This window comes from Cetorhinus maximus, chromosome 1 (genome assembly GCF_964194155.1).
Source record: "Cetorhinus maximus chromosome 1, sCetMax3.hap1.1, whole genome shotgun sequence".
In the NCBI taxonomy this organism is placed as follows: Eukaryota; Metazoa; Chordata; class Chondrichthyes; order Lamniformes; family Cetorhinidae; genus Cetorhinus; species Cetorhinus maximus.
Genome location: NC_135879.1, coordinates 85,104,660 through 85,127,432, shown reverse-complemented (window position 1 = coordinate 85,127,432; position 22,773 = coordinate 85,104,660). Strand labels below are relative to the sequence as shown.

Here is a 22,773-nt window from a genome sequence, read left to right as displayed (position 1 = left end):
TGACCAGCCACCAGTGGCACTTAGCCTCATTTTATTACAACCAACAGGTCAGATCAAAGCACTGCAGTTCTGCCACATTCAGTCTTGAATGGTGGATAACAACTAAATAACTATAATAGGAGGGGGCTCCATGAACATTACCATCCTCAAAGATGGCAGAGTTCAACGCATCAATGCAAAAGACAAAGCTGAAGCCCTTGCAACCACCTTCAGTCAGAAGTGCCGAAAGGTTGAACCATCTTGTTTCCCTCCTGACAGAAGCGAATCTTCAACCAAGTCAATTCACTCCACATGATATCAAGAAACTGTTTAGTGTAATTGATGCAGAAAAGGCAATAGGTCCTGACAATACCCTAATGTAGGACTGAAGACTTGCGTTCCACAAATAGCCAGTGTACTTGCCAAGCTGTCCCCTAAGCAGCTGTAGCATTGGCATCTACCCAACAAAGTGGAAAATTGGCTGCATATGTCCCATCCACAAGAAGCAGGAGAAACCGAATCCAACCATTGTTTTTTTACTCTTTCTTGGGATGTGCCAGCATTTGTTGCCCACCCCTAATTGTTCACAAACTGAGTGGCTTGCTCGGCCATTTCAGAGGGCACTTAAAAGCCAACCACATTGCTGTGTGACTGGAGTCACATGTAGGCCAGACAAGGATGACAGATTTCCTTCCCTAAAGAACACTAGTGAATTGGATGGGTTTTTATGGCAGAAAATGATCGTCTCAAGGTCACTGAGACTAGTTTTCAATTCCTGATTTTTATTAGTTGAATTCAAATTCAACCAGCTACCATGGTGGGATTTGAACCCCTAACCATTAGCCTGGGTCGTCTGGATTACTAGTCTAGTGACTACCTCTATTACCATCTCACCATGCTGAATCATCAGCAAAGTGTTGGAGGGTGTTGTTGACAGCCATATTAAGGGGCACTGTCACGAAGAGATATTAATGTCTATAATGTTTATTGGAAATAAGTTTTAAATTGGAATTGTAGTGGGGTCTGTGTCTGTGTGTGTGTGTCTGTATGTATCTTAATTGGATTAAAGCCAGCTAGTCTGGGTGCTTTGATGGTAGTTTGAGATGTTAATCAGATAAACAGTAAGGAGGATACAAGGTAAAGTGTAAATCTGCATTTGTTGAATAAAGCATTCAAGAGTGGGAGTAAAATCTTGCACCTAATTGGAAGATGCTAAGCAATGTGTTTATTTTTCTTCAGCTTACTAATAAAATTGGTGGTCTTATTCCTGAATTGCCAGCTGCATCTCAAACATACCAACTGAAAATATAGGTTATGACAGTTGTTCAAGTTTCTCTCTGGGGTTTAAACAACTCAGCCTTTACCAACTGCTGTGTCATAACAGGCATCAACTCGCCAATAACCTGCTCACCAATGCTCAGTTTGAGCTCTGCCAGGACCATTCTACTGTAGACATCATTGCAGCTTTAGTCCAAACATGGACAAAAGAGCTGAATTCCAGAGTTGAAACAAGAGTGACTGCCCTTGACATTAAGACAGCATTTACTCAGTATGGCATCAAGGAGCACTAGTAAAATTAAAGTTAATGGGAATCAAGGGAAAAACTCTCCACTGACTGGAGTCATAGCTATCCCAACGTAAGTTGTTTGTGGTTGTTGGGGGACAATCATCTATCTCACTCCCAGGGCATCATTGCACGACTTCCTCAGGGAGTGTCCTGGTAATCTCATCTTCAGTTGCTACATCAACGGCCTTCTCTCTACAATATGGTCGGAAATGGTGATGATTCCACACTGTTTGGTTCCATTCGCAAGTCCTCAGGAAATGAAGATGTCTGTGCCTGCATGCAGCAAGGCCTGGCCAACATTCAGGGTTGGGCTGATAACTAGCAAGGAACATTTGCACCCTAGAAGTGTCAGGCAGTGACCTTCTCCAGCAAGAGAGAGCCCAACCATCTCTTCCTGACAACCCCAAGAGTTGAAAAGAGATTGAAATGGGATTGAGGAACAAAGAGATTTAGCAATATAGATATATGGATCACTAATAGCATAATTGCAGTTTAATGAGTCCAAAAAAGAATGCAATCCAAGGCTAGGGTTAATTTCTAAGGAGTTAGAATTGATAAACAGCGAAGCTTTGTTGAACTTTTATCAAGCCTCGGAGCACACTTGGAGTATAGTGCACAGTTTTGGCCTCCATATCATAAAAAGCATGTAGAGATGTTGCAGAAGATGCAAACACAGCATTCACAAGGATGTTACCGAACTGAGAAGATATAATCAGGAAAGGCTGAGTAGATTGGGGCTCTTTTCTTTAGTGAAAAGAAGACTGAGGGTGATAAGGGTCTTTAAGATTATGAAAGGCTTTGATAGTGTAGACGTAGAGGATATGTTCCCACTTGTGGGGGAGTCCAAATCTTGAGGCCATAAATATAAGTTAGTCACTAACAGAGGATTCAGGGGAAACATCTTTTTGCAAAGAGTGTCAAAAATGTGAAATTTACCACAAGGAGTAGTTGAGTGAATAACATTGATATATTTACGGTGAGGCCGCATAAGCACATGAGCAATAAATCAATAGTCCCATATGCTGGTCAGGTGACATGCAAGGAGTGGAGGGAGGTTCATGTGGATCATAGACGCTAGCATAAACCAGGTGAGCTGACAGGCCTGTTTCTGTGCTGCGTGCTCATTGGCCCAGATATTGTGCTCAGCTTACAGCTGCTCACAGGCTTTTTGCAGGATTTGAACAGCAACGAATTTTATGTCCCGTGGGTGAGCACCTGACCCGATCGGGTGTAAAATTGCACGAGATGACATTGGGCGAGTGTCCCAAGGTATTGTCACTACACTAGTAATCCAGAGACCCAAGGTAATGCTGTGGGGACCAGAGTTTAAATCCCACCATGGCAGATGGTGGTGTTTGAATTCATTAAAAAATCTGGAATTGAAAGTCTAATGATGACCATGAAACCATTGTTGTAAAAGCTCATCTAGTTTGCGAATGCCCTTCCTTTAGGGAAGGAAACCTGCTATCCTTACCTGGTCTGGCCTACTTGTGACTACAGACCCACAGCAATGTGGTTGACTCTTGCCCTCTGAAATGGTCTAGCAAGCCATTCAGCTCTAGCCAGTGATGCCCCCATCCCATGAATGAATAAATAAAAGAAAATTGGGCATGCTGCCAATGATAAAGCAGCTGAACCCTTCATTAAACATTAAATGAAATCATTCAGGTGGGTGGATGCTCCCCTCGACAAGTGTTTTGTTGATGAGACTGGTTTATTCTGGCATATTCCTGGAAAAGGTTGCTTTCCAGGGCATAAATGTCGAGAGAAGAAAAGAGTATGCCAAGTTTTAAAGCAGCCAAGAATTGTCTGACATTGCTGCTTGGTAGAAATGCAACAGGTGGTTTTAAAGTGAAGCCAATGCTTGTTTACCATTCCCAACCAGCTAGGGCAATGAAGAGAACAGACTAGAGTCGTGCGTAGGGCAAATAAGAAGACATGGGTAACCCAAGCAATTTTTGAGAATTGGTTGATAAACTGCTTTTGTCCAGCTGTCAGAGATTATTGTTCAACAAATATTCTTGCCAGCAAAGCATTGCTCCTCCTGGACAATGCCCCTGGCCACCCTACAGCTCCTGATGACCTCAGTGACAATGTCAAGGTGATCTTCCTCCCACCACCTCCATTTTTCAATCTGTGGATCAAAAGGTTATACCAACCTCCAAGCCTGTCACCGTAGAAGAACTTTTGGACAAGATATTAGGGAAACTGAAGATGATGATGCTCCACCCTGAAGGAAGATTAGAAGAATTACAACATCATCAAGGCCGTTGAAAACATCTCTGTGGCCTGGAATGATGTTACTTCATCCAATATTAGGGAGTTGTGATTAGATTGCATTCGAGCCAAAGGCTATGTGGAGTCTATCAAGAAGATCCAAGTGACGCTTGTGGAAATGGGCAAGCAAATTGGATTGGATGAGCTAGACACCAAGGATGTTGCTTGCAACCCATGTAGAGGTGTTGTTTACTGAGGACCTGAAGGAAACAGAGGGCTGTAGAGGAGGGAAAGGATGATGAGCACCAAGTACAACCAAGCAAGATATTTAGCCCAAGATCACTTGGTGATGCCTGGAAAAGCTTGAAGAGGCAATGGCCCATTTTTTATGAAGCGGATCCTGACTGTGAGCATGGTTCAAGAGTGAACAGGAGCATTAATAATATGGTTATGCTACAGGGAGCTCTACAGAAATAAAAAGCAAAAGTGCAGCTGTCACAGGAAAAATCCTTTTAAACATCCACTGCAAAGAACCCTTCAAAGGATACTACAAAATGTCTTCAAAATGCCCTTAAAAACCCACTTCCATAAGCCCTCCAGAAAGTCCTCCCAGCCTCTAGTAAGACTGACCAAGACATTTAACTGAAGATCACTCGAGGATGCCATGAAAAATTTGAAGGGGCATTGGCCATTTTTGATGAAGAGGACCCTGATAGAGAACACAGTTCCAAGAGTGAACAGAAACATTAACAACGTAGTCAACTGCTACAGGGAGCTCTACAGAGACAAATTCGTTAAAAACCCCACTGCAACAAACCTTTCAAAGGATGCTGCAAAAAGTTGTGAAGATCACTTACTGATGCCATTTGATGAAGAAGACAGATGATAGAGAGTACAGTTCATGAGTGAACAGGAGCATTAACTGTGCCTAAAAAAAACAAGTCTTCAAAAAACACTTCAATAAGCCTTCAAGAATTCCTCCTAGCCTCCAGTAAAACCCACCTTCAGCACCACTCATCCAGTGAGATAAAGCTTCACACTGTCACCGACAGAATTTATGTGTTCCTTTTTACTGCCTATGGTCAGTATGTTGCTATGCTAAAGGTATGTGTTTTCTTAGCTTTGGAATGAGAATCTCACTTAAATAATTCCAGCAGCAAGTTTTTGTCAGTTTTAAAATAAAGAAGGTTATTTATTTTCACACAGTTGCTCCAGTCACCACTCCTCAACTTTGATGCCATTTTGTCATATATTGCTCCGTTAAAAAAGGCTTTTATATTTGGTACTCCTTCAGGACTTAGCAAACTGATACACCTACACTGACTCCCTATGCTTACATTGCCAGAACTAACTCCCTTATCCCAAATATTGTGGGTTCATAACTTCTGAGTAAGGGAGCTGATTTTAACAGAGAGCTGGTGCATAAACATTGCTTTTCCATAACCTGAACTCTAGCAGTGGAATTTTCCCAACTTAGTCCCTGGCCAAATGGAAGGACCAGTTGCAGGTTGAAAATCAGGCAGGAATGGGCTTTGCCAACACTCTTTAACTGAGCCTTTGGGTTCCCTGGCCAATCAGGGAGGGCAGGTGAGCTCACATGCCCCTTCTGTCAAAGGAAGGATTTTTAATTAATTACACGGGTTAGAATGGCTCACTAGCGTTTGGATTTTGGAGGCTGCAGCAACCATAGGAATGGGAGAGGTGACCTGGGAAGGCTGCTCTCTAGGTCTCTAACTCTGGAGGTCCTGCCACAGGATTGCAGGGATTGCAGTGAAGTGAGTGCCCCCAGTGATGGGAGGAAGAGGACAACATCTCCAACTATGCTGGTGTGGGCAAAAGTGGTTGAGGATCTAGCAGCTGCAGTGTGTTCCTTCCAACCTCGAGACAATGTCCCAAGAGGATCCAGGACCTCAGCAGGGCACGACAGGTGAGTGGTGGAACACTTTCAGGTGTCAAACCCCACACTGACTTTCCCAGCATTCCCCTGCACAACACTCCTGAGGTAAACACACCCTGCAGCTCTGTTCATTCCTCTCTCCCCAGACACCTCACATCCCCATCTGAACTCACAGTCACCCTTAGCCTCTTGTCCTCTCACACTCATTGCTTCACAGTTTCCCTCCACAAATGTTTGTACTTCCCTCCTCTTCACACAAGTCATTATGAACATTCCTGATTTTCTACTTTCTCTCCTTGGAGGAGAAAGGAGCACACAACCTCGGGGAGAGGCAGAGAACCAGACAAGGGGTGGCCCTCCAATGATATCCACTTTGACGGCCACTGGCAATGCATGCTTACCTGGTCCACTGGCAAGGAGGGCTTGTTTCAGGAAGTTGCAGTTGTCTGCAATGACTTGCTGGATGAGCCTGAGTCTTCTGAGGTGCTGGGGTTCAGGCATGTCGGGAGAGCTGGTCCTCTCCTGCAGATCCTGTGTTGGGGGTCTCGCCTCCTTGCAGCTGGATCTCGTTTTCCATCTGCTCTGCCTTGAGGAGAGGTTCATGGTTGTGGAGAAGGCAGCTAGTCCTGCTGCTGGTGTTGCACCCGCTGCTGCAGGAGCTTTTGGTGGCAGTATGGCTCCTGCTCTTGCCCCTCAGCAACGATTGAAGGTGAAGCTGCATATACTGCTCCCATGCTGTGTTGAAGGCTGGCAGCAGGGAAGTACAGCTGAAGGTGAATGAAGTTCTAGACAGGAAAAAGTCTTCCAAGAAGTTAGCAATCGTCTGTCAAGCAGTGAAAACACTCGCTGAGCAGCCTCTCGCCTGGGCATGGCTGCAGCTCTTCAGTTTCATTGATCAAAGAGTTCTTAACCTGTCAGTTTCACTGAAGAAGCTCTTCCTGCTGCGCACTCACTCTGGTGACTATGGCAAGCTGCTGATATGTTGGAAACTGGTGCCCTGGCTGTTAAATCCAGAATTGAGGGCTAAATCAGTTGTCTACTGATTTTTTAAGCTCCTTAATTATTTACCCTATAGATCCAAAGAGGTTGCCCCGCTTTCATCCAATCTTTTTTCGGTGACATCCAGGAATGGACAGGATGATGTCAGGATTCTGATCTGATGTCACTTTTACATACCTCCCTGCATGCACACAAACCTGTCTCCTCTTGCCTGGAAAAATTTCCCCTTAGCTATCTGAAGTCTGATATCACCACATATCCTGGTTTTTACCCTCAGCAGGAACCAGCAGTTAGTGTTGACAGGGAGGCAGATGGGTGACTTTCTCACTGAGCTAAGGCCATGAAGGAAGTTAAACATAAGGATTTTTTAAAAAATGAGCTATTAAGGGACTGGGAGCCATAGTAGATTGTTGAGCAAAAGGATTATAGATAAAGAGGACTTTGTGTGCGTGGCTTTGGGATAGAGGCATTGTCGAATTAATTCACTGTGTTTTGTTTAAATATCAGCGGTACTTTCAACTCTGGGATCTAAACTTTGTTATGATGTGTAAACATTTGCTGTAAGCATTTTCAATCTACTACCTTGCAATATCCTTACTAATATTTCTTTGCATTAGGATCATATATTTGCATGTAGAGGAAATTTTTCTAGATCTATGGTCCAGCAACCTTGATCTGCTGGGAGCTGTGATATCAAGGAATACTGTTGCAGCTGTGCTTTCCAATCCACCGGATTTCCTGTTATTTCTTGTTCCTGGTGATCCAGCGCAGAGAAAGCTCCTCTGTATATTTTTTACAACTACCATTTTCTTCTTATTTCACCGGCATACAACAGTGGCTGTATTCCAAACATAAGCACTTGGCACATCACAACATTCAAGGCTATGGGCCAAGTGCTGGTAAATGGGATTAGGTAGGTAGGTCAGGTGTTTCTCACATGTCGGTGCAGACGTGATGGGCCGAAGGGCCTCTTCTGCACTGTGATTCTGTGATTCTGTGATAATATATTGGCTGTGAAGCATTTTGGGATGGCCTAGCGAGTTGAAAAGGGCTATATTAATACAAGTTCCTTCTTTACTACCCAATAAGATTCGTATGTTTTGCTTTCTCATTATAAGTTGTGCACTTTCTTTTGAACCTCACGCTGGGCCATCCAAGTCATAAAGAGTGATTGATTTTTGGCGACTCCTACATTTTCTGCCTTCTTACGTACAGTGGAGAGAAGGGTGTCTATCCTATCCTACTGAAAATGTTCTGACATCTCAGCACTCCATGATGGAATTTACCAGCGGTTGCAGAGCCATGACACTACAACTGCACAGTACAACTTTCGAGGATCTGTTCTCTCCCGAAAGTTATGAAGATCAAATATTCCATCAGCGGCTTCAGAAATGTGCAGAAGATCATTTATGCGGGTACATTGTGATTGGGTGGTACTTACTCATTTTCACTGATGAATGCCAGTTCTGACAGTCAATATTTAGGAATGATCTGTGCTCATGTAGGTCTGCTAAGATTTTATCAGAATGGTTTAAAAACATGCTTTTCACCTTCTTGTTTTGACCAAGTGACTGTTTGCACCTCCCATCACTGTTGATTTTTGGTGTTGCGCTTCCAAACATTTATGAATATTTTGTTTTATCAGGTTTAGTCAGATTGCAAGGAGGTGAAAATCAACGTGAAGGTAGAGTTGAAGTTTACGTGAACGGAGTGTGGGGACTGATATGCAACAGGAACTGGGACAATCGGGATGCATCAGTTGTTTGTCGACAGCTTGGATATGGGTAGGTTTTTGAAATATGGAATTTTTGAATTTGGTTTTTTTTGAGTTCAGTCTCAGAGAGCTGTAAAATTCCCTTGCTAGCTCAACTGACAAAAGTTACTTGTAAGTTAACTATTACAGAATGGGCCAAAGTCTTTTGAACATTGTGTATATTGAGACAGAGACAGGTACAATTTAAAGTGTTGTACAAAATGGAAACTTCATGTTTATCTTAGTAAGTCTTTCCTTTTTGTCCAATATATATACTACTTTGCTCAGGTTTTTCTCCTCATTGGCCTCGCCTCTTCTCCCACCCTCTGATGAAGATGCTGGACCATGTAGTGATAATATTCAGCCCTCCAGTACTTCATCCAGCTGACTATCCTTTATGTGTGAGTCCAGGTTGTGAGCATTGACTGTTTAATCATGGAAAGCATCATAGTGTCCACACACTGGTGTTGTTCAGTGTGGCACACTGAATAGTGCCCAGGAGTAGTCTAGCAGGCTTTTCCTTTCTCATGAAAACAGAGGCCAATTGGAGAACCCCCACAGCAGCACCAGCTGATATTTGTTAAGTCATCACAGACCAGGGATCAATCCTCAGCTTGTTTTGGTCTGCATGGCTTAGTAACATGCCCACTAAGCCAGTGGAGGGAGCATCTGTCCTTTGTCAGCTGGATGAGCAGGAACTCATTTCACTGACAGCTCCATGGGATTAGTGCCGCTTCTTAATCAGGCCTGAAAGCAGACAGGAACAGACTATCCCTCCAGTCCACTTTCTCTCCTGACCCTGGATGACCCTGGTGCAGCTGGCCATTCAGGACAAGTCCAGGTATGAAAGTCAGATGAAGCTTCACTTACCTATACCATGTGACAACAGTAGGGTAGTTCATCTTGAAATGTATCTTGGCAAATTGCCTGGAGCAATTTATTTCCCAAGAATTTATTTCAAGAATAGGGGCTGGAAATTCGGCTCCCTAGTGCCAGGAGTTTTCAGTGCCCAGGGTGTTGTTTTGTGACATCCATGCTGCATGCGCACAATTCTGGTAAAAGCCAGACAAGGGGCATCCTTCCATGTCAGAAGGCTGAGTTAGAAAATTAATATATCCAAATAAGGGACCTAACACCTGTTTCTGCTTCTTCTTGCAACTTGGGTTTGCGTCTGAGACTTCCGTGCAAATGGAGAAAAGATTAATACTTATCTTAAGCACCACTGCTCCGAGTTCCAAGATCTCTGACCTCACTCCCAACTTCAATCTCCAGGCCCATCTGATCGCCTCATGACCCTGGTCTGACCATCTAGTGCCCCACCCCCGTAAGACCAATTGCATTCTGCGGCCCCGCCCCCCAACAATTCTGCAGACTCATGTGATGCTCTTTTCTGACCTCCTATCTCTTGGCATTCTGAGGTCCAGCCTCCTTCAGACACCTGTGATCTTACCCATCATTTACCTGCACATTGGCGCACAAACCTGTACAGGCCCCTACCAGTGCTTTTTATACATGATAATGAGGTCCGAGGCCCAAAGTCCTGGGCACCTTGAATTTCCCCATTTGAATGTGGGTTGTTAGTACTCTGTGGGTGAGGTGCCCAAAAATGCATGATACTGAATTTCTAGTCCTAGGTTGTGTTCTGATGATAAATTGGATGCGCTGTCAGTACAAACTAGTAATGGAATTTTTCAAAAACTGCAGATGTTTCATTTAACCCCATCTTGCCACTGTTCTTTACTAATATTACTTGTAGGCCCTGTTTTCATCATGGGGAAAGTTGCTTCAAAAGGTTTTATTTTTATTCCCATACCCTGTGCACATTAGGAACAGTATTCGCACACATTGGGGTAAATCATCGCATGCTTAGCATAGAACCAGACCAATTGTCATTCCATTGATGAATAGGAATCAGATGGCTTCCATAACGAGTGGGCGATCTGCTTCTTCATATTGCCACCCATGTGGTGAAGGCAAAATATTACTGCAGTGTCTGATGTGCACAAGTGTCCAATTTCAATTAAAGGGATCGCATTAGTACCTTCACAGAGTTTGTCCGCAGCACCACTTAATCCACTTGCATGAATTACATAGTGGAGCTCAGGTTACAAGCCTGGATCTTTCAGTACAAACAGGATACTCATCAAGAGACCAAAGTGCCGACATTGGCGGCTGTCAGAGAGCTAAGCAAATTGTAAGTCTGCCCATGGTATGAAGCCACTTCTGGGCTGTGGATTTTTTTTTTAATCATTGCCTGTCAGTAATGCATTTACATTTGTAACAGTAAGAACCTTTAGGAAATGATTGTCTTTTCACCTATTTAAAGCCTGAATGTAATATAACTAGAATGAGCTGTAGATATATTTGATACTATCTGATGTTACTCTGTGATGATTCTCAGAGCTCAATTTCTTGCACACTCAGTTGCCGGCCAATAAGATTACAACACAAACATATATATATATGACTGTGAGTCATCTTTTGCTATTTATTTGCTAATAGGTGCAATAACAGGGAGTTGTAATTCAGCAATTGTATAATATCACTGAGACTATAATTCTACTCATAAACTGTTATGAAGGGTAAATCATAATCAAGGGCTGGTTTACGTTGATCCTAATTTAAAACTGAGTTTGTAATGAAAAGCTCTCTTGGACAGCTGCTGGTTTGAGTGTTACTTCATACTGTTAACAAGATAATTAAAACAGTTTGCGTAAAGCACAGAGCCTTCCATTTGCCAATTTCAGAACAGCCTATGTCTGGTAAACATGGACATGTGGCCCCTGCGTTAATCTAAATCATAATCTCTCCTCTGCTTATGCTGATCCTGTGTGATGAATCCAATCCAGATACTTAAATAAGGTACCACCTTACCCCAGTTCACACATTTATGTAAATAATAGCTAATGAGAGTAGACCTGTGAAACAAAACCACCAACACTGCCACTAATAACAACAACAACTTCTATTAATACAGCACCTTTAACATAGTCAAACATCCCAAAGTGCTTTGCCAGGACATTATAGAACAAAATATGACACTGAACCACATAAGGAGATATCAGCTCAGATAACCAAAAGGCTGGACACAGAGGTAGTTTTTAAGGAGTGTGTTAAAGAGGAAAGAGAGCTAGAGAGGCAGAGAGGTGTAGGGAGAAAATTCCAGAGCATAGGGCCTAGGCAGCTGAAAGCGTGGCCACCAATAGTGGAGCGATTAAAATTGGGGATGCTCAAGAGGCCAGAATTAGTTGAGCACAGATTGTTCGAAGGGTTCTGGGATCGCAGGATTTACAGAGAAGGGAAAGGAAAGGTCTTAGAGGGATTCAAAAGCAAGGATGAGAATTTTAGAATCTAGATGTTGGTTGACTGAGAGCCAATGTAAGTCAGCAAACACAGAGGCGATGATGTGAGTGATGACACGGCAGCAGAGTTTTGGATGCCCTCAGTCTTATGGAGGGTAGAATGTGGAAAACCAGCCAGGAGTGTACTGAAATAGTCAAATCTAAAGTTGAAAAGGTGTGAATGAGTGTTCAGATGAGCGGAGGCAGGGGCAAAGTCAGATGATGTTACGCGGATAGACATAGTTGACCTTAGTGATGGAGCGAATATGTAGCTAGAAGCTCATCTTGGAATCAGATGTGACAACAACGTTGTAAACAGCCTGGTTCAGCCTCAGGCAATTGCCATAGGAGAGGAGAGGAAAAGAGTTGGTAACTGGAGAATGGAGTTTGGAGCAGTGACTGAAAACAATGGGCTGTAACTTCCTCGGAATGGCAATTACCGTCATGGATTATCTTCTGTGCCTATCTCGCCCGACCATAACACTCAGGCTGGGCAAGACTCAGGCAGTGCAGCTCGTCCCCTAGGTCCAACATCAAAGTCCAACTCCATCGAATTGAAGGAGGACACGCCCCTTTTTTACGGCACTACCTGCCATAAACTAGGTAAGTTAAAGGTCCCATTGAAATTGACAGGTCAGGGAGAAGGTAACTGTCTAAGGTAAGTGGTGGGGTGGGGGGTCAGACATTGCAGGGTGTGGGGTGAGGTTGTGGGGTGGGTGGGTTGGATCTCGGAGGGTGGTGAGAGGTCGGGGAATGTAGAGAGGGTCGGAGGTCAGGGTGTGGTGGGGGTTTGGAGGTCTGAGGGGGTGGAAGTGAGGTAGTGGGGGTGAGGAGGTGGAGAGGTGGCAGGGGTTGGATGTCATGGGGTGGGGTTGGGTTGGAAGTCAGGAGTGGGTTGGAGGTTGGGAGGGCGGACGGTGGGTCGTAGGTCAGGGGTGGCCGGGTTGGAGAGAGAGTGTTGGTTCAGGGTGTGTCAGGAATGGGGAGGTGACAGACAGGCCCACGGGCGAGGAGGAGGAGACCTGTGTGGGTGGGGGGATATCCTATGGAGTATCGGGTGCATGGGGGAATTCCCTGGGGGGGGGGTCAACGGTGTGGGGGGAGTCCCGTGTGGGGTTGGGGATGTGTGGGGAGTCCCGTGGGGAGGCTCATATGTGTCTTTACAGTAGTTACCCAGAATTTAGAAGAGATTTTAATTCTTATAACTTTTTCTGATGTAACCCAGTCGGAACCATCTAAAGTTTGCGATGTAAATTGCATTTTTGGATGGTTCCCAGCACAGGGCAATTGCCCAGAGGAAGTTTGCGTTTCTGGGAAATTGCCATGCAAACCCTTACCTGTGAAGTTCTGAGAGGGATTCCCTAGGACAACTTTGGGGTACTCCTCCTGTCCCCCCGAATCTGACGCTGGAGAGCTTGGCAGTTATGGCCCAATGACTTCAGTCCTCCCAATATTTAATTGGAGGAAGTTTCTGCTCATTCAGTGCTGGATGCTCAATAAGCAATTTGATAATTTAATAACAGTGAAGCAACGATAATTTGCATTTATATAGCACGCTTAATGTAGTAAAACATCTCAAAGCATGTAAATGTATAATAAATATATATGTAATCAAAGTAACAAAGTATTCTACTACGATGAAAGCCAAATGCCTTGATGCCCTATGGCTAATAGCTACCCCCGCACCTAACAGCAGATTATTAAAAGCATTTGTAACAAAAGTTGAAAATTCATCTTTTTCAAAATATTGGAATTAATACCGTATAGTTCTTATTACATTATGGATAGTAACTGAATCTTGGTACCTATGATATCATCTGGACCTTTGTTTGGAAATTTTTTGTAATTCATTGCTAGCACGCAGTGTTTTTTTATGTCTTCCACTTCTCATCATTATTCCATGATGTAGCCAACAGATCAATCTGTCTCCTGTCCAAAATATTAAAACACGCTGTCAGTCAGCCAGAGCTGGGCTAGTGGAGAGATGGAGGGCAAGACAATGTTGTGAAGGCTTTCACTCATATTTTTCAGTATATTAAATAATATTCATTTGGTCGTCATTGTTAGGTAAATATTCATCCTCGTTTCCCAAACGTCCCAGTAAAGAGCAATACCGAACGTGCATTTTATTTTCAGATTGGCACGAATGATATGAAACAAGCTTGTGGGTCAGCATTCAAATTTGTCTGCTGTCAACATAAGCTTGAGTGATGTACAATATTCAAGTGATCTCTTTGAATAAGCAAACACCTAAGCAGCAGTTCAGGTTGGAGAATAGATGTGCTTTATCCAAGTAGCATAATAATCAATGATATCATCTCTGTCTTTCTGATAGCAGTGATGAGGGGCCATGCATACAAAAGAAATGTCCTGCATTTTTAATACTTGAATTATTAACACAACCACTGTGATGGCACAGAGCCCATGTTTAATGTCACAGATCAAGAATGGACCCAGATGGGAGGATTACTTCATTCAGATTCTGATCTATAGTCTGACAGGTTGGGAGATGCTGAACAGAGGCTGTGGAGTTTCCTGGAGGAGTGAATGCCTAGTAGATCGTTAACTCGTCCTGACGGCCAGTTACTAGGGATGTTGGTGGTGACCTGGGATTGAACCTTATGCCTGTCCACTTAGTTACGAGTGTTAGGATAGGTGCACAAAGGGAACAAAGTGTACAAGAGGGGAAGACTACTCAAATACCTGTACAAAAATTGGGCAGAACTTCTTGTGTCTCTCTGGCACTGCTGGGGTCACACACATGCCCGGATTTTCCAGCCCCACCACTGCTGGGCATTGGCGTGGGCAGGATGGGAAAATTTGGAGAGCAGTTGACTTTTAAAGACTCTCCAAATTTTCTCGTCCTGCCCATGAATCCCACCCATACAGTGGGCAACTTAGCAGAAAATCTTGGGTGCTTTGCTCAAAAAAAGGACTGAGATGTGGTGAAAGGTCGGAGCTATTAAATGAATAACAGAATCATTACCAGGTACAGCCATCTGATAATATGGGAGCAATGGTTATGATCTGAAATTTGTTGAATTTGATGTTGAGGCTGGAAGGATCTAAACATTAATGGGCAAAAAATATCAGGCAATCAAAAAAAAAAGAACTTGCATTAATATCGTGCTTTTCCTGTCTTCAGAATATACCCAAGATGCTTCATAGCCAATGAGGTACTGATGGGAGGAGTTTTCCATTCCTGAAACTAAGTGCCGTGGCAGGCGGGTTCTGCGGCATGTTTCCTGTGGGGTGGCATGGAGGGAAATCATGCCCAATTTCACGCTCAGAAGCTAATTAATTATGCACAGGCCAGTAACTCTCCGAATCACATGGTGGGTCGGGAACTGATTCGCCCGCCCCGCTGTTCCCTAATGGGAGTCAAAGATCCAGGTGCCATATTTAAATGCTGCCCTCACTCTTTCTGGCCCAGCTTTGTGAAGAAAATGCCTCAAGATGGCTGCATTGAAGAAGAAAGCTGCCTCGAAGTTTAGTCATGACTCCCTGGAGGCCCTCATCAATGGTGTCCGTCAACGCCAGGATATCCTCTATCCCATGGATGGCTCCAGGAAGCCCACTGACCTCGCCTCGTCTGTGTAGGAGGCGATTGCAAGCACGTAAATGCATTGGGCAACAGCCAGAGAAACACCAACCAGTGTAGGAAGAGAATGAATGTTCTCATCTGCTCCGCCAGGGTAAGTCAACCTTCAGCTCACTCCAATCTCACACCCTCATAATGGCATCATGTACTCAAAGGGTTACACTGCCCAGAAATCTCACACAATGTCAGCAGGGGAGGCATCAGCATTGATTGTCTCACAGGCACTTTAACATCACCACCATCTCATTTATCGTGCTGCACAAACTCTACTCTCAGCCCTTACTGGAGAGGGGGGGTGGGGGGTGCTGGGGGGGGCGGGGGCTCAGTGCACAAAGGAAGTATGCATGCTTCCCAATCTCTGCTCCATCCCTTCTCATCACATTCCATCCTATTTGTCTCTGTCCAGGCCAAGCTTGGCCACAACAAGAGAGAGAGATCCGAGACTGGAGGAGGGAGGGCTGACATCGGGGAGCTAACCAAACACAAGGAGGATGATGCAGAGTTGGATGCCGAGGTGAGAGATCACTCCTTTGGAGAAGGTGAGATTGGCCTCTCCCAGCAAGCCACTGCAGATGAGCCCTCCATGAGTTGATCACATCCTAACATTCTCAGTGAGTGGCATGCAATGTTGTATCCAGCCTGTTCATGAACTAAATCTATCTGCTTTCTCTTACAGACAGCAGCAGGTTTAACCAGACCTCCGGAGCCAACATAAGCCCCAGCCCCCAGGCCACTTCAGGCGAGGAAGCTGAGGAGCCATCGGATGAAGACCCGTCACTGCATTCACCTGCACTCTCCACCAGCAAACCCTGTGGATCTTAGTTATAGAGTAGGTTCGGGGTCACATTCTGGGGAACACCCCACAGACACATCTCCACGGCAGTCTGAAGCAGTGACATTCCAGGTCTCTGGCACTCGGAGTACTGCCGGAGATCAGGCTCCCACTGAATCCTAGTCTGATGGTGAGCCTCTGGAACAACCATGTCACACATTCTGGAGATGCAAAGACAGGCAGCGGAATATCAGGCAGAGATGCGAGGGGCAGTCAACAGACTAGAGTGAAGGATGCAGGAGTCTGATCACGTTCTGCCTGATGTCGTGGCTCCAACATGCGAGCGTCTTGAGGTCTCCATGGGAAGGGCGGCGACTGCCTTGTAGATCTTGGTCCAGCCAGATTTGCGCTTGGACCTGCACTCCATTTCTATAGGCATTGGTCGGATCCATCAGTGGCTAGGTGAGAGGCGGGTGGGGCACCTTGACATCACTGCAGGAGCACCGTATCCTCAGGGAGTCAGGTATGGGCCCTCGGGACCCACAGGGAAGAGCACCAGCAGCTGGAGACAGTGGGAACATCTATTCATGAGGGTTGAAGATGCAAGTCCAAATGCTGAACTTGCTCTCAATGCTACTTGTTGTAAAGACCTTTCATTCCACTGACATGGCGCTAAGGGAGAGAAGGAATGTGGTCATTCCTGTTGCCTGTACCCCAATCCTCCTGGAATCTTGTGGCTATCAGTGTTGCACGGGCACGTCTTCCACGCCATGCTTCTTCGATGGTATCCTCACATGGAAGCAGACACTCATCCCCCAATTCACCTTCCTGCTGTTCCTGCTGTTCATCGTCTGAGGAGCTTTCAGTGTCCTTCATGTCTCTCTACGACACAACACCCAATTCTGTTATGAACAGGCGAGGAGAGATAAACTGAAGCCCCCAATTCCCTTCTCTTCTGTCCATAATCATTGTGGTGTTTTTGGAAAGGTAGATATGTGTGTTCTTAAATGCCCTTTAGCATGTGGTCAATTTAAAGAAACGACAGCAGACATCCATGGTGTTATGACCGATGCAGTTAGTAAAGCTGAGTTATTTAAAATTCCCAGAGGGAAACTTTAGACAACTGTCATAACCTATAATTTTAAGTGTTGTGTTTGAGATGCGACTCTAAATTCAGGAATCAGACCACCAGTTCTCGAGGCTTTACATTAAACTAATTGAAACATTTAATTAACTTACAAAGGTTAAAATATATACACATGGCTACAAATTACCATTATCATAACTTTTATCACATTCCCAAATTGATCTCCATTAAGACAACAGCAACACATAGATAAAAGCAAAAAATGCTGGAAAAACTCAGCAGGTCTGACAGCATCTGTGGAGAGAAAGTCAGTTAATGTTTCGAGTCCATATGGCTCTTGTCCAGATCTAAAGGGAAGTAGAAATGTGGTGAAATATATACTGTTTAAGTGAGGTGGAACAGGTGAAGCTGGATAGAAGGCCAGCGATAGGTGGAGGCAAAGGAGAGATTGCAGAAGATGTCATAAACAAAAGGTAAAGGGGTGTTAATGGTGGTGATACTGGCTAAAGGAGGTGCTAATGGTGGCATTAAGAGTAGAAAGCAGAATGTGATAATAGCCGGACCAGGGTAAGCACTCTGGAAAGAGCATGAGCAAGTGACAGATGGCCCTAGTAGGGATGGGTGGGGTGGGGAGAGGGGACGGTGGTGGGAAAAAAGATCAAAAATAGGCTAAAAGCTGGAGATAAAACAATGAATAAAAATGGAAATAAATTTAAAAAATAATAATAATAAAAATAAGTGGAAAAAATAAATAAAAATTAAACAATAAAAATTAATATTGATAAAAGGGGATCAAAAAGGGGTGAGGATGGAGGAGAGAGTTCATGGTCTGAAGTTGTTGAGCTCAATGTTAAGTCCAAAAGGCTGTAAAGTGCCTAATTGGAAGATGAGGTGCTGTTCCTCCAGTTTGCGTTGAGCTTCACTGGAACATTGCAGCAGGCCAAGGATGGACATGTGGGTATGAGAGCAGGGTGGTGTGTTGAAATGGCAAGCGACAGGAAGGTCTGAGTCATGCTTGCGGACCGACTGAAGGTGTTCCACAAAGCGGTCACCCAGTCTGCGTTTGGTCTCTCCAATGTAGAGGAGACTGCATTGGGAGCAACGAATGCAGTAGACCAAATTGAGGGAAGTGCAAGTGAAGCACTGCTTCACTTGAAAGGAGTGTTTGGGCCCTTGGACGGTGAGGAGGAGGGAAGTAAAGGGGCAGGTGTTGCAACCTCTGCGATTGCATGGGAAAGTGCTGTGGGAGGGGTTTGAGGTGTTGAGGGTGATGGAGGTGTGGACCAGGATGTCCCAGAGGGAACAGTACCTATGGAAACAGGGGGGTGAAGGGAAAATGTGTTTGGTGATGGCATCATGCTTGAGTTGGCAGAAATGGTGGAGGATGATCCTTTGAATGTGGAGGCTGGTGGGGTGAAAAGTGAGGACAAGGGGGAGCCGATCATGGTTCTGGGAGGGAGAGGAAGGTGTGAGGGCAGAGACGCGGGAGATGGGTCGGACACGGTTGAGGGCCCTGTCAACCACCGTGGGTGGGAAACCTCGGTTAAGGAAGAAGGAAGACATGTCAGAAGCACTATGTTGGAAAGTGGCATCATCGGAACTGATGCAACGGAGGCGAAGGAACTGAGAATGGGATGGAGTCCTTACAGGAAGCAGGATGTGAGGAGCTGTAGTAGAGGAAGCTGTGGAAGTTGGTGGGCTTGTAATGAATATTAGTGGACAGTCTATCACCAGAAATTGAGACAAAGAGGTCAAGGAAGGGAAGGGAAGTGTTGGAGATGGACCATGTGAAAGTGATGGAGGGGTGGAAATTGGAAGCAAAATTGATAAATTTTTCCAGGTCTAGACAAGAGCATGAAGCGGCATCAAAACAGTTATCGATGTACTGAAAAAAGAGTTGTGAGAGGGGGCCTGAGTCGGACTGAAACAAGGAATGCTCCACATATCCCATAAAGAGACAGGCATAACTGGGGCCCATGTGGGTACCCATAGCCACGCCTTTTATTTGGAGGAAGTGAGACAAGTTTAAGGAGAAATTGTTCAGTGAGAGAACAAGTTCAGCCAGATGGAGGAGAGTGGTGGTGGATGGGATTGTTTGGGCCTCTGTTCCAGGAAGAAGCGGAAAGCCCTCAGAGCATCCTGGTGGGGGATGGAGGTGTAGAGGGATTGGACGTCCATGGTGAAGAAGAGGTGGTTAGGGCCAGGGAACTGGAAATTGTTGATATGATGTAGGGCATCAGAGGAGTCATGGATGTAGGTGGGAAGGGACTGGACAAGGGGAGAGAGAACGGAGTCAAGATAGGAAGAAACCTGTTCCACCCCCCCCACCATTAAACAGTATATATTTCACCACATTTCTACTTCCTTTTAGCTCTGAGGAAGAGTCATACGGACTTGAAACGTTAACTCTGTCTTTCTCTCCACAGGCGCTGTCAGACCTGCTGAGTTTTTCCAGTATTTTTTGTTTTTGTTTCAGATTTCCAGCATCCGCAGTATTTTGTCTTTAGCAACCCATAGACTTAACCAAACACCAGGCAAAGCATTTTCAGTTTACAAATTCAAAATTAGGTTCTTTTCACCGTGGAGCCAGTTGGAGGCTTGCAGCTGCCTTTTGGTCTCACATTGCCTCTGCTCTGTACACCTGAAAACTACTGAAGTTATACCAACCAGCCCCATTGAATGTTAATTCTCATTGTTTCACCAGCCTTTTTGAACTTCACCTTTTAACAATGAAATCCCTTTCACAGTACCAATTTTATTAGTAACATAAACATATTGCTTGGTAGCTGCTAGATAGGCGAAAAGTTTTCACCCCACTTCTTGAATGCTCCATTCAAAAAAATGCAAATGCACGCTATCTCTCTTCCATATCAAAATTAGTACCCATCAAAGCACCCAGACCAGCTGGCTTTAATCCAGTTAAGTCACACCCGCAGACTAAATTTCTATTTTAAAAGAAAAATATTTTCCAAGATGTTATATACATTAACAGCTTCATGACACAAGGGATCCTCCTTTGAAGCGACAGACCATGATGATGTGAGACACCCTCTCTGGAGAGCACTGCAAACCTGAGCAGTCCAAACATTGGAGTTGCATCTTCAGGATGCCAATGGTCTGCTTGATGATGGATCATGTTGCCTTATGCGCCACATTGTATCTCTCCTCCGAGTGACTCAGAAGACGATGCACCGGTGTCATGAGCCAACGTTTGAGCGGGTAGCTGTTATCCCCAAGCAGCCAACCCTGTATGCACTTTGGCCCTTTGAATATGTGAGGCAACTGGGAGTGACTCAGGATATATGAGTCATGGGAACTCCTAGGGTACCTGGCACAAACATGCATGATCTGCTTCTGATGATCGCACATCAGTTGAACATTCAGGGAGTGGAACCCATTCCTGTTAATGAACATCAGGGGCCACATGTGTGCAATTGATTGCACCCTGTACTCTAAGGAAGCCTGAGATAGCTGCAAACCCCGGAAATCTAGCTGCCTGGCTAGCTTCATTGAGTGTGAACTTTACATAATGATGAGCCTTACCTTAAAGGGCATCTGTCACTTCCTTGATACATTTATGTGTTGAGGATTGTGAGATGCTGCATACATCCCCTGTGGATCCGTGGAACGATCTGCAGGCAAAAAAGTTGAGCATGGCGGTGACCTTCAAGATCACTGGCGGGGGATGTCCTCCCAGTCCTTGGGGCGTTAGATCCTCCTGTAGAACTTAGCAGATATGAGTCACCACCTCCCTTGACAAGCACAGGAAAGTCTTCTTCGGTAGACCATTGGTCATGCGAGTTGTCCCCGTGGGATTGGGTCTAACTCCTTATCTTCTGGGTGTTGCTGGGGTTCCCCTGGACCATGGAACTGAGGTCGGGCCTCCTCTTGAAGTTGGGCTAGGCGGTACCAGGCTCTTCTCCTCCTCCTTGATCGGATCACTGCCATCAGGAAGGCAGCATTGAGCACAGGCTCCATTCTTCAATCCTCCTTCTCCCTGGGTATTGATAGATGCGTGAGATTAGTGAACACTGGGCAATATAGTAGACCTTCTACTCACAAACAGAAAGTCAATGTCATGTGCCAGAGCTGTGTCTGTGCTAATAGCTTCTCAATGATACAGCCTTGCAGCTGAGGCATACACTCACATATCCAGGTGCCCACGATGCCAACCCTGATCATTTACATCTCAACCCCTCAGAATTTAGGAGAGGTTTGGACACACTCATGAAATATGCAACCTTACCAAAGGCACTCCTGCAATCTATGACCTTTTATGCTGATCAACCTCAACTTGCGCTTCAGCAATGACTGGATGCCCTTTGGCCCATTATCCATGTCAATTGGAGAATGCACATTATGGACTTTCATTGATGATCTGGCAGATATGCAGCGGCTGTGTTCCCCAAACAGTTACCTTCATTTACATTCTCACATTCCTCTCTGTTAATGCTCAAATGGAGTGACTGTATTGTGAAGCCAGTGGCTCCTGCCATCTCTAGTTGAAGTGCAAAAAAAGGCAATGGCTCCAATGGAACCTTCTCAAAGAAATCTTCCTTTTTTCTCTTTTGCCCTGACTTCGTTTCAATGTTTTGACTCCAAGCAGGTTGAGGGTGTCCCTTGAAATGGGCCCCTGAGTGCAGCCCTGGACTGCTCCCACACTGATTCAGACCCCTCCCCTGTGGACTCTTCCACTTTTGATTTGTTACTATGCCATTACTTTGTGATTGTAAGATGGTGATTTTGAGATTTCATTTTGAGACCAGCTTTGACCCTCCCTCTGTCAGTGTTCGTGCACCTCCAATCTTCCTGGAGCACCACAATGTGCAGATAGAGCTCTCTCCCATTATTCTCTCACCTCTCCTAGTAGTCTTGCATCCTACTGCAATTATGGTCAACATTCCAGCCCTCCACCCTGAGCCCATCACTGTTGATGTCCCCACGCCCCATGTGGACCTCGCCCCTCCCCATCTCAAGGCTGCGTGCATGGTCACATACAGAGGAGACACCCCCCCACAGAAGAGTTTTGAATACCCCGCCTCTGTATTATGTATTTCCTCTTTACAGGCTGCGGATGCCTCACCTAACCCTTAGCATCCTATCTGCAGCCCAGTACCAAGCCAGATAAGACCATGGCCAGTGACAGTGACCAGGCCCTGCACACCAAGCTGTGCTTTATCCCATCGAGCACACAGCCATTGCCCTTCCCTGGAGCAGGACTATGACATGCATGCTATGCATGGCCCTGTAGCATGGCCCACAAAGCCCTGCGACTGCCTTTAATTTCTCACCCTAACTATGAGGTGCACTCAGTCCCAGGACTGCCTTTAATGTCTCACCCTGACTACCTGGCCCCAGACCAGGGACTATGACTGTCTTTCAATGAGCTATCCTATTCCTTCTTTACTGCTGACAGCACAGTGTCCCTCCCCACCAGCCCCATGAATCTCTGTGCAACTCACCCCTAATATGCAAACCTTTCCCCTCCCTCACCTTCATGAGTCTCTGTGCAACCCATCCCTCTTGTGCCACACTAACACAACACCCCCTTGTATTCCGG

The 22,773-nt window shown here is 45.2% G+C and overlaps 1 protein-coding gene across 1 annotated transcript in view; it reads left to right on the top strand.

Moving 5' to 3' along the window:
* Positions 1-22,773, top strand: part of prss12 (serine protease 12) — a 251,895-nt gene that overhangs the window by 22,913 nt on the left and 206,209 nt on the right. The window contains exon 2 of the mRNA XM_078546933.1: positions 8,305-8,443. Coding sequence (XP_078403059.1) covers positions 8,305-8,443 — 139 coding nt within the window. The remainder of the gene's footprint in view (positions 1-8,304; positions 8,444-22,773) is intronic.